This window comes from Teleopsis dalmanni, chromosome 2 (genome assembly GCF_002237135.1).
Source record: "Teleopsis dalmanni isolate 2A chromosome 2, ASM223713v2, whole genome shotgun sequence".
Taxonomy (NCBI): domain Eukaryota; kingdom Metazoa; phylum Arthropoda; class Insecta; order Diptera; family Diopsidae; genus Teleopsis; species Teleopsis dalmanni.
In genome coordinates this window covers 186,045,553-186,058,729 of record NC_051847.1, presented here as the reverse complement: position 1 = coordinate 186,058,729, position 13,177 = coordinate 186,045,553, and the positions used below count along the sequence as shown (strand labels likewise).

The 13,177-nt window shown below is 29.6% G+C and overlaps 1 protein-coding gene across 1 annotated transcript in view; it reads left to right on the top strand.

Annotated features, from left to right (window-relative positions):
- Positions 1–3,906: 3,906 nt before the first annotated feature.
- Positions 3,907–13,177, top strand: part of LOC119679717 (putative uncharacterized protein DDB_G0271606) — a 34,323-nt gene continuing 25,052 nt past the window's right edge. The window contains exon 1 of the mRNA XM_038092212.1: positions 3,907–3,999. Coding sequence (XP_037948140.1) covers positions 3,940–3,999 — 60 coding nt within the window. The 5' untranslated portion in view covers positions 3,907–3,939. The remainder of the gene's footprint in view (positions 4,000–13,177) is intronic.

Genomic DNA, 13,177 nt, shown 5'->3' with positions numbered 1-13,177 from the left:
ATTGATTTCCGTGACGTGTAAGGAAAGGAGCCGTCAAAAAAGATTTTGTTGTATTTTTAGCTTACGCAATTATCCGTAATATATATAGGCAAAGTCATATTTATCCTAAACCCATCACCTTCCATTATCGAGAAATTCACTCAATGTTTGCAATTCTTCTTCTTCAAACCACTGATACTAATGACTTTCTAATTCCTAACTATGAGTTATGTACACAAAAGCGATTCTAATCTAATCTTAGAAACTTTTCTATTTAAATAAAGAATCTGTAAGAATAACAAATAATCTTGAATAAATAATAAACAAAATATTTTTTTTCTCAAATTCGAACGGTAAAATTTTTAAGGAAAATTGTTGTTGTTTATTGAGAACTTTGATTGACATAATTGATTTATTTTTGTGATAAACTGTTTTTTTTTTGATTAATCGTTTTATTAGCAGTGTAAGTAAACAAATATTAAAAAATAATTAGTTTTCATTTTCAAGTCACTGGCACTATTTTGCAAAGACTTCACGTATTTATCTTCAACGCTTTTGCAAACTAGCGATCGCATTTTTCCAAGACCCACTGATCCAAGTCTTTTTTATTATTGAAACGCGCAAATTAAAGGGGCGGTCCTCATTGTCATCAATCAGTCGGAAGTGGAGCAGTTGCTGTGCACGGGAAGTAGAGAAGGTAAGTCCGAAGTGGGATTTGTTATTTTTTTTTCATCATATAAAAAAATAATACCTGGTGGTTTGGTATAGTTTTTTTAAAAATTATATTTTGATCGTATAGAGGTTCAAATGAAATAATATATATTTAAGATCAGTGAATAAATTTGTTAGAATATTTTTAAGAAAGCCTCTCGTTTATTTATTTAATTTACTTTTCCGCACTACAGATCAAAAGGTAGAAGGTCAAAATATTTTCTACTTTGTATGTGTTCCTGAAACGACTTTTCAGGTGTTCTTCTGGTCTATGTAATCCCTGAAATCACAACGAGCACAGCAAAAACTTTTTACCATAGCAGACACCGATGGTAACAGTAATCCTACTTACTTACTTACTTACTTACTTACTTACTTACTTACTTACTTACTTATGTGGCCATAACAACTTGTTACCGAGTTTCGGCCTGACGCAGCATGTCTCCCCAGGCGCCCCTGCTGCGTGCGCAGGGGTCTCGTATATCTCCAGTCTCGTATATCAAGTCCAGTTAGTGCTCCCTCAACTTGATCACTCCACCGGAGACACGGTCTACCTCTACGTCTTCTTCCGCCGACTACTGCTTCAAACACCTTTTTCGCCGGAGCGTCTTCATCCATTCTCACGACATGACCAATCCAGCGAAGCTGTAACAGTAATCCTACCTGGGAAAAAAACGTCGCTTTAAAAGAATGTATTTTTGTGTGAAAAATGAAAACTAGCAATACAGTGAAAACTAGAAGTTTCACTGTATTATGGTAATCATTAAATAATTAAAAAAATAATCTCTTTTTTTTATTAAACTTTATTAAACTTCTAACAAAAGAAGTTTTTCTACAACTCAATTCAGTTACTATATAACAGAAGTAGCTACACCAAGGGATACGGCTATATAATATAATATGATATTTCGTTGAGGTTCTAATTTTTCGGGCACGCCAAATCAACAAGAGATTTCAGTAGAGGAGGCTTAATAACTGACCTTAAACCTGACTAGTTGGTATAGGTCGAAAATATAAATTAACTATTAAAATATTTAATAAACTAAATTAATAAATAATTTTCTATCGATGAAAATTCAGTTTTTAATTACGAATTAATGTACCAAAAAACGAGTGGTACTTTTTATATCGCTCAATATTTATAATTTTCATAACAATTTAGGTAAAATATTATTAGAAGGGATACTAAGTTAATAAACGACCACATCTTCAAAAACACTCCACACCTACATGTCAAGTATGCAACACTAATTTAACCATTACCCACATTCTGACGAGATGTCATAAATACCCATCGTTTGTAATTAGATTAAATGAATCAAATCTCTTCAAAACTTTTACCTCACCAACTCACTCTAATATCCAGAAAACCATAAACTTCTTAAAAACATCTGACCTTTACTCTTCTATATAACTAACTCCAACGCTGACATATTCAATACATAATAAATTATCACTACACTAACAAACTATCATATTCTTCTTAATTCCTTAATCTCCTTGTGGTGCATAAAGCCGTAGTTTTCTGCTATAATAGACCTATTGTTACATATATATGAATTTCGCTCCTTCAGATCCGATGTGCGTTCGCCGGAGCGGGAAAATTCCTCAAGTGTCGAGTGCCTCTAGTACCTCCTTCAGATATATCATCCATATGCTTTGAATAAATATTTATATTTTCATATCAATAAATCATATTTGATCATTACCCATGCGATGGTAATAGGTACAAAGATAGGGCTTAGTAGAGATTGCACCACTTTTGACGACTAAGCTCACATTTTACAGATTTTTATAGCGAATCGCTTGTTGCAAGACCGACATCCGCTCCAACCGCATCTACCTATCATACTATAGTTTTAAATTTCTCTTATAGGTTAGTTGTGTCTTTAAGTGCAATGTAACTTCTGTATAAAAAAAAAATATTAAAAGAGACAATGGCGTACTGTCAAGATCAACGAACAATTGCTTTAAACATTTGGCCATAAGCAAATATCATCATCATCTGCGACTATACAGTCAATGTAGGCCTGTTTAACAAGTCTTCCATTCCTCTCCTCTCTGTTTTTTGATAAGCAAAAATATATATAATTAATAAATTAAACTTATAAACCATTTTCTATAGTTGAAAATCAGTTTATAATTACGAATTAATGTTATTTCACAAAATAAGAATATAGGTTGGATCTTTGTTATCCAACTTAAAACATTCAATTGGTTTCCAACTCAATTTTCTGTGTTTTCAAACAACAGAATCTCCACTTTACTTTCAATTCGAACCAATTTTTGTATATTTCAATCTATTTACATATACAATCCACATAGGTAACTCACTCTTGATCATTGCCAGATATTGCCAGCAACATGTCACAAATGTTGATAACGTTCTTGTGGAAAGCAACAGAATGTATATACACACACACATACGCACAACAAAATTCATACACAGTTTGGAATGTAAATTTAAGGGAGAGCAATAAAGAGCGAGCGAGTTGAGAGATGTGGTGATGTGGTGAGCGTGTGGAAAAACAAAAAAAACCAACAACAACAAATTTAACTTCGAAATTGAGCAATCTGCACAAGAAACTCACCAAACGTAGTTCACATCATTTAGTAGAGTTTTGTATATGAAGTGAGAAGGAAGTGGAATTTATTTTTTGAACAACATCTTTAAGAACAACGTACCAAAAAATAAAAAAGAAAAAAACGAAATTAGAATAAGAAAAATATTTTTCCCTTCCTTTCAAACGAAAGCGAAAAAGAAAGTAGTTACATTTTTGTGTAGTTGCGCCTAAATTAGTTTCGCGCCTTTTGCAACTAAAAACGTATCGTCGCATAGAAGTCATTTGGTCAAACACACAAAATGTTGCTTTCCACATAGCCGGCAAATATTAATATACAAAATAAAAAAATTCTACAATTTACAAAAAAAAAAAAAAATTTTTTTTGTATGTGGATAAAATTAAAACAAATAAACTACTTATACAAAAACAAAATAAATTGTTGAATGAAAACTTTATTAAAAAAAAAAAATTAAATTTTATAACAATAAAAAAAAACTATAAACGCGGTTCAACGGATTTTGTCGAAAGTAGTTTTTTTTGCTTGCTTTATTCATAAAAAAATAATTGTTTTCTATTGTAATTGTTAAATGTCAACAAAAATAATAGTAGAAAGACATTAGACTTTTTTATAATAAAAACAAATCAATTAAAAAATATCTAATTCGGCAATATTTTAATAAACAAAATGTTCGAATTGGAAGAATATTCAAGTGGTTTCCACGATGGTTTCCTTAATAAATATGCAGTAAGTAATAAATTACACTAAAAATTTCTTAATTGTTAAATAAAAAATATTTATTTATTGTTTAAATTAATTATTAATAAACAAATAGTGTATAGAATTTAATTGTTTAAAAAAAATAGATTTCAAAAGAAATGTGAAAAAAATTCATTTGTCATGCCGTGCCCGGTGCAAAGAAAAAAGTTGCTGTCAATGCTGGATCTGTTCTCACATGCTTGCTTCTTGCTTACTTAAAGAAAAATTTTTAAATTTAACGTATACAACTGTCATGTCAGTTTGTCGCTTCCCCCCACACACACCTAACGTGTGCCCCTCTTTATTTATTTACCATTTTCATTTCTCATTTATTATTTTTCACTTTTGTTTGTGTCTCGTTCGTATTTTTCGTCCCATACACACAACCCATATACACATGCATACATACATGTATCTATGTATCGCTTGCATGCTACTTAAGTCAAGACAAAGCATTTGTCGGCAAAATTTTTTAAATTGAAAACGAAGTTTTTTTTTGGAATAAATTTTTCAATGTTTTGCAATTTTTCTGTTTACAGTTTTTGCTTGTCGTTGCTGCTGCTGTTGTCTTTGCGCGCCGCTGCATTTACATTTTTCTCTTGCTGTTATTTTGTTGCTTGCTCTTGGTGGTTTGCTCTGTTATTGCTGCGCTGCCGTTGCTGTTGCCAGTGGCCAGTGTAGCTTTGCGTTCTCTGCTGCAGCTTTGCGCTCTGCTTAACTCTACCTCTGTGTTCTGCTGCTTAGCTTTATCGATTATTTTTGCCGCCTATGTTATTTTTATTGTTTCTGCTGTTTTTCTGTTTTTTTTTGTTGTGTTTGTGAATTTTGCCGGTTTTTTTGTTGCTTCCCATTTAGTTGGTTGAGTCGTCGTCGTCTCCTCAATGTTCTTCGTAGCTGATAGCAGCAGCACTCTTTTGCTTCGCTTCAGTATCAAATGTTGCTAAAATTATTTCATTTTATCTTTTCAGATTTTGCAAGCAAATCGCTTATTTATGCCTTTTCTGTGTGTATGCGTGTGTGGTTGTTTTTTTTTTGTTTTGTATTTTGTATTTTGTATTTTGTCTTTCCCATAAAACCGTTTCATATTTGAATCTTTGAATTTTCATGTTGGAATTAAGTTACTGGAGTGGTGTAAAGGTTGGTGATATTAAATTGTACGTCGTCGGCTGTTGTGTATGTGGCAATGGTGAATTTTAATGTGGGCTATTATTGTTAGTTAATATTTTTATTATAAATATTTTTAATTGTTCAATGTTTTTTTTATTTGAAATGGCATTATTCGATATATTAATTGCTTAATAGGAAAAAATGCAATAAAATAATAATATATGATATGTACATATATTATTATTTATATATAGTTTGTTTTTTGTATAAGTAAATAAAATGTAAAATTATTAATAACTTTTACTTTTAGCATAAAGCATCATTTAATTTTATTAGATATTTATATAAATATTAAATTTTTTTTTTTTTTGAATAATTATAAAATAAATTATTAATGATTCAACTTATGCTAATATTTAATTATAATAATTTGATAAAAAAGAATTTTCCTATATAAACGGTAATACAATGGACCAATAAATCTCAGTGATCGCCGGTATAACCTAACCTAATCTAATAAAAAAAAGTAATATTTAACAATTGACCATTTAGCCCGTTTCAAAAACAAAATTATTAAAAAAATTTTCGTCGATAAAACAATAAATTAATAATAATTTATTAAATGAACACACTGCATTATTGAGGGAATATATGCCGATATAAGAACACTGACACAATAATGGTAACAGATAAAAGAGACACCAGGGCAAGTGAAACACATTTATATATGTCCACCCACCACTAACTAGAAGTAAAGGTACCAATAGATACTAGCCTTCATTAAACATACAACAATACCGCATTATTATTTTTTTTAACAACAAATTGACCCCGACATGATCATTGACTAACTAAATTAACAGCCTGACGATATTCTTAGAACAAATAAATATTACAAAAAAAAAAATCTTGTTGAAAATGAATAATTTTTTAATAGATTTTAAAATTATTATTATTTCTTTCATTTAATTAGATTTAAAAAATATTTTCCTTATGTATGAAGAGTGACTCCTGATCCTTTATACATTCTATATATAGTGTCAAAGCGATATCTGTAATATGAAGTTATTTTTTTAAATCATTTAAAACATTTTTCTTATCAATTTTATATAAAATTATTTTAATTTAATTATAAATTAATACTTTTTATACAAAATAATAAGTATGACCGTAGCATTCACAAAACAAAGATGATTATTTAATCATTAAATATAAGGTTGACAAAAAAAATATTTAACAGTTGTTATTATTATTATTTTTCTTAACAGTTTGTTTTAAGCTTAATTTAATTAAATAATTCGAATTAAGATATAAACAAATAGTTTTTATATGAAAAATAACACTTAAAGTTCATGGCTTTGGCTAGAAAGATGATTTCATTCATCGCATTTGAGCTTAACATAAAATGTTAAAGTTTCTTAACTGTTTTAAGAAATAATTAAACTTGAGCCTGTAATTGTTTAAGTTAACATTTCAATTTCTTAACATTTTTATTCATTTTAACATCATAACATAAACTACTGCTTAGTAGAGATTTTAAACTGATTGTGAAATTAATTATTAATCATTTTGATGCTTTTACAAAATTATAAATAAAATTTACCTACTTTTGTTTTTAATAGCTTTTTTCAGTTAATTTTATTTACGTTCTTAAGATGGAAAATTACTCTAAGTTAACTAAAATATATAACACTTTTATATTTACACATAAAGTAACATAAACTTTAGCTGTTAAGTTAAGCTTAACAGTGGTGAACTTCTGATAACTTAGCTTGTTATAACAGTTAATCAATCAAAATTTAAAGCCTAAAAACATATAATTTCTTAAAGTAACCTTTAAAATATAATAAATTAGTAATTATTAAATTAATTTATTGTATATAAATATATTAATTAAATTATCATTAACTTAACTTAATAATTTAGTTTAATACGTTGATAATACTTAGTTTAATTGTGAAAACACATTTGTCTCGCGTAGAATAAAACCACAAACTTGTAAAGTTTTTTGTTTCTGGACAGTTTATTGAGATGTCTTATTATAGCAAACGTTTAGTGGGATACAACAATATTAATTTGTTGTGTTTGATTTCTTACTTATAATATAAAATATAATTTTGGTTGATACTTTTTTTCTTTTAATTGTTAACTTGTGATTTTTCATTTTAAGCTTAACATTTTCAGTTATTACAGTTTTACTTACTGTGTCACGTAAGAAATGTGTTGTATAACAGTTTTACTTTGACAGAACTTATTACAGTTTAGAATAAAAGGTTCTGAGCTTGATTAACATATTTGCATTCAAATCTTTTGTTTCTGTATGAAATGCTACTTCCAATAGGTAATAGGTTTTCTTTTTCAGTTATATATTATTAATTATAACAAACACTTTTTGCTTTTATTTTAATTGAAAAAATTTAATTGAAAACTAATATTTTTTACATTTAACTCTATTGAACTTATTTGCTTCCCTTGTAAAATCCCTTTTGGGGGTGTTGAATGGCATGGAATGGTCGTGGTTCGATCAAAATATTTGTATTATACATAATTAAAAAAAAAGAAATTAAAATACAGGCAAACTTCCATCACTTGAACTTCTATAATTCGAATATTCTATAACTCGAATAAAAATAGAGTGCAATAGGGTTTAGATAACGAATTACATCAATTACAAAAAAATTCTTTAAATCGAAGTCCCCATAAGTCGCACATTATCTCTATAAAGTGGTCTTTGAGTTATAGAAGTTTGACTACATAATTAAAAATATTTAACACAAATTAATATGTGTAATTTTTTTACCATTTTTATGTGTTAAGTCGTTTAAATCCGGCAAAAATCAAAAAATTTTTAATTATAATTTTATTCTGTATAAAAAATTTATAACGTAAACTATTTTTAAATTTATTTTTTTTAATTTAAATTTATTTAATTTTTTTAATTATTTTATTTTAAAAAATTAAATACGCCCAAGAAATCACTAAATGACTTCATAAATTTCTACACGTGATTTCCTTTTCTAAGCTTAACAGAACATATCAAATTATTACAGTTTTTATATCTGCTTCGCCCATTAAAAACTTGCTCTGCCATGTCTGTCTGCCTGCCATATCCCAAACTGATAATGTTAAGTTGCAATGTTAGTTGTGTATTAAAACATATAACATTACTTACTACCTCACATTACATTATCGTTTTCTTTTTATAGCTCTTGCTCTGCTCTGTTCTGCTCTGTCGTCAAAGTGTTAAACCACAAAATTCTGTTCTCAAAAAAAAAATTCGATGTATAAGTTGCGCTGTAGATTGGAAGTTGGGCAATTTTCAGTTGAAGAGAGTAAACTTTAAACATTTCGTTAAATTTTCAAATACGTTAAGACTCTTTGACGCGTAACTTAGCGCCCACAAAATACATATACACATGGCCAGTTTTGTAGTTGAAATTTGCGAATAAGAGCGACATGTGTAGTTTCTACACTCTTAAAAAAAATTTGCACTCAGTGGTAAGTAAAGTGTTTCAAATTATTATCACGTAAACACGTACAGAGCAACATTTTGCTCTGCTCACTCATTTTTCATTTCTTAAAACGTTGATAGAATTTAAAATACTTTGTGCTATTTTTTTTTTAAATTTAAATTTATGTTGTTTTGTTTCATAAAAAACGTTTTAAATTCTGTTTTATTTTATTTAAAAAAACTATCCAATTTATTGTGCTGAATCCATGAACGAAGTAAGTAAAAAAAAATAAATAAAAGAAAAATATAATTTTTTACTTTGTGGGAAACTAAAATTTTCTCGTTCCATTTCGTTTTTTGTTTTGCTTTTCGATTTTGCCGTTTTGTTGTCTTACTTATTGCTTTTGTTGTTGTTGTTGCTTGTTAAGCCGGTAAAACAATTTGTTGTTGTTGTTTGTGTTAGTGTTTTTAATGCTTTAAGAAATGTTATCTATTTATTTGTTTATATTTTTAGACTAATACATAAACAATACTACGTTAGTCAGTCAGTATTTTATTTATTTTTATATTCTATTACTAAGTCCACAAGAGCGCCGCGGGGTCTTTGACATTCTTTCAAAGTCTCACTCTGAATAATTGCGAAAAGTCATAGAAAATTTGAAATTTATTTTTGGTTAAAAGCCAACAGCTTAGTTTAGTTGATAAAATTTTATTTTTATTTCTTGTGTATATTTTATTTTTTATTTTATTATTAATTGTTAACATTTGTTGCTTTATTTTTCTTAAGTCCAAAAAATTAAATTGTTTAAAACTAAAATTAGAACAACAAATCAAGTTGAATGTGCTGCGGAGTGGTGCGGTGCGGTGCGGTACATGTGCTTTTAGTGTTTGTTTTTGTTCAAATTTGTAAGTCTTTTGTCACAAAGTTTTTGGTGGCCAAAGAATCGAGAATCGAAAATCTAAAAAATTAAAAAGTTTAAATATTTGCAACAATTGTGTGTACAATTTTCTGTGTTGTTGGCATTAAACTTGGTTTTTTTTTCCCCTCCTGTTTTCTGGGTTTTGCTGTGTTTTGAAGGCCAAACATTGACCTTTTTTTAACGCAAATCGAAGATGTTTTAGCAAAGAAAAAGAAGCAACAACAACAAGCAAACAAAATTAAGTTTCGTACTATTTTTATGCGCTGTGGGTAATTGTTTTAAGCCGGTTCGTTGCTTTGATTGCTGCTTGGTTGGTTGGTTGGTTGATTACTTGGCTATATACCGTCGGCCTCTCTGCTGCTGCCTCTTCTTACTTACAGAATAGTTTCGTTGCAATAATCGTCTTCGTCGCTGTGGTTATTGTTATTATTGTTGTTGTAGTGGTAGTGGTAGTAGTCGTGTTATAAGATTACAGACTAAAGCCAAAGTCAGCCATGCTATTTACATTGTTTATTTACATTTAAATAGATTAATTGATTAGGGGGAAAAAAGTGAAAGTTGTATTTCTGTTAACATTGATATTTTTTTTTATTTCTTTATTGTTTTTTGTGGAATAGAATAGTGCTCACAACTAATTATTTTTATTATTAGAAAAGATAACTGTAAGATGAAAGAGCTTTATATAGAACATAATTTTTCAATCATTCATTTCATGACATATACTTGTGAATTGATTCACTACACAGTGCCGGTGTGGTGAACCGGCACTATTCCATTTTCTATTCTATTTTTTTTTTTTTTTAATTTTTCTTGGTATCGGTAGTAGATAGGTGACGCTGTAGTAATCACAGTCAGAGTGCTGGTAGTGCTTAAGGCTCAGTTAGTCGGTACGTGCCGTAAGCAAACTTAAGCGAAATGTACAACCAACCATACATGTGTATTTATGCAGTTCGCTTTGACAAAGTATGTTACACCGTTATTGTTTATTTCGTTCCTATCAAATACGCAGGTTTGGTTGGTTGTGCATTTCGCTTTGAATTAATTTCTTACGTTACTTACCGTCTAACTGAGCCTTTAAGTTCTTGTGGTACGTACCGACTAACTGAGCCTTTAGCACTACTACAGCGATTACTACAGCCCACCCTATCTATTATCGATACCCATAAAAAAAATTTGAAAAAGAAATTGATAAGGAATAGTAAAAGAAATATTATTCTATATTAAAACTTAATCATATATAATCATTACATCGGCGCCACTGGTTATTACCTTGACAAATAAGGAAATTGGTGAATAATTGTCAATACTTGACAAATTTGTCAAGTTCACAGGTTCATAAATATGAATAAACCTATCTCGTAGCTTAAGTATGTTAGTGTTTACTTGCCTTACATATACACTTAGTTGATCATTACACGCGTGAGTCGGTTTTGATTACGTCCAGTAGCATAACCTATTTAGCCCGATCAAATGCTTGCTGTCGCCAGTTGGTAGTACCATGAGTTTTCACATGATTGGTCACGTAGTACTTTCATAGGAAATGCGGGCATATACGCACGAAGAGACTAAATGGAAAATTAGAGTGGTAGGTTCTGACATTACCTTTATTTGTGTCATCCATCCGGGATCGGAAACGATGTAAGACGACAACCGCAATATGACCCTTTAACTTACTAAAATCATCTTTTACGAATGAGTGGAGGAGATTTGCATTAATATACACGAAGAGCACTCTGTGAAACTTTATTCCAGAAACTATATACGTGATATATAGAAAAGGAACGTAGGTGTGGGACATGGAATTATTGCAAAATCGTGAGGGGTAGGTTAGTCTAGTCGAAGATTCTGTGACCAGTTTAAAGAAAACTACAGTAATAGAGGAGAGTGATTGAGACATCTATCATCGAAGTATTAGGTGTTGTATTGAGGGGATTTGTGGCGCATCGCTAGCAAGAATCATTGGAAGGGGTGTTAAAAATGTGATTCCACCGTATCTGTAAACATATACATATTATATGAATAGCTTCGCGTTGATACTCGGTAAAGTTGCTGCTGATATTAAGAAGTTGAACATAATTTCCTGCTGGGTCAGTTGTTTAAGTAAAGCTTAGAGGTTTATTGTTTTGGGTGCAATTTTTGTTTATTTTAGCTTTTGTTGCTCCATCCGAGCATCCTTGAAAAAGATATTATCGTTAACGTTTTAAATTTCACAAACAAATATAATGACAATAATAAATTTCTGGTGGTCTTTGCTTAGTAGGAAATATTTGTTATTTTTAACAAAGTGAGCTATAAACATGTTTACAGATTAAAATTAATTAATAAAAATTTTTTTTTTACTAAATTTGCTCCTCTTAAATGTAACAGACATTTAAAATACTTAAATAATTATTATTGTAATCATTATTCTTATAAAATGTATAAAATTTAAAGATAAAATGCTTCATTTAAAGATAATAGCCAAGTAATTTTTATTAATTATTCAAAGAATGAAGAAAAAAACCTTCCAACAGTTACAATAGAAAATTATTGGTTTTTCTATATAATTTCATTAAATCTACAATAATTTAAGAAATAATAAAGGACCTGGCATGGTTAGCAAAAAATTTTATTTACTTTTAAAATATTTTTTTTTTTCCCAGCATTGTTCAAATATTGAAAATCTTTGTGCGATGGCAATTGAAAGTACAAAAGAAAATTTTGAATGAGTGCGACTACCTGCTGGTTGACCTAACGGCTGTTGTTTATATCAAGGCTCACATTAAACCCAAGGATCAACGTCGTCGTCTGCATCCTTTAATTGGTTTTAAATTATTTCCGAGAATTCTAACACTTAAGCAAGGAAACGTTAGTAGCGCGATAGCATACTAAACAGTAGATAAATCTAGATATTGTCTGTCATACCACATTATTTATTTTTATTTTTATTATTTTCGTTTTTTTTTTTTGTGTTTTTTGATATGTAAAACTGGCTGTAACCATGACCTTACCCTACACAACAAGTTTGGTATGCTTGATTAAATGCACAAAAATACGAACTAAAATCACGCGGGCCGGGCACATATGCTATGCTGCAATACACACATTCGTGGCGGCGTAACCAACAGAAAGATATCAACAAGACACTAACAGACAGATTAACAGACTTACAGAGTTACAGAGTTACACACATAATGTTATGATGTTAAGTTTGTTTCTCATGCCTAAGCTTTATGAATGAAAACTAAATGAAAATGCGCGCGCAAATTCATTAAAAAACAAAGCTAGCAGAAAGAAATTAAAACTCCCGCCCGCCGCCTGTGAGCCTGTTATCAGAAATTTAAATTTCAATTTTACCAACATTAAAATGTTACAACGACACTGCTCTTTACATGATTAATTCTCAAATACCGTTTTTTTCCGTTTGGGTTCTTTTGCTTTTCTTTCCGTTTTTAGTTTTTTTCTTCTGTTCGCATTAATTCATTTCTTTGACTTTGTGTAATCGGAAAAGTTTATTTATTTGTGCAATTTGTGTACGTACGTGCAGCTTTGCTAAAAGCTCTGTGCGATGCTGATTTTCTGGTTTTCTGACAGATTATTTTAACGTCGCATTGCAAAATCTATTACTCAGCACGTAAGCAGACGTAAGCATTAGATTACAGACCAAGTCACCAAGTCTTTCAACAGTTTTTAATAAAAACTTTTTTAT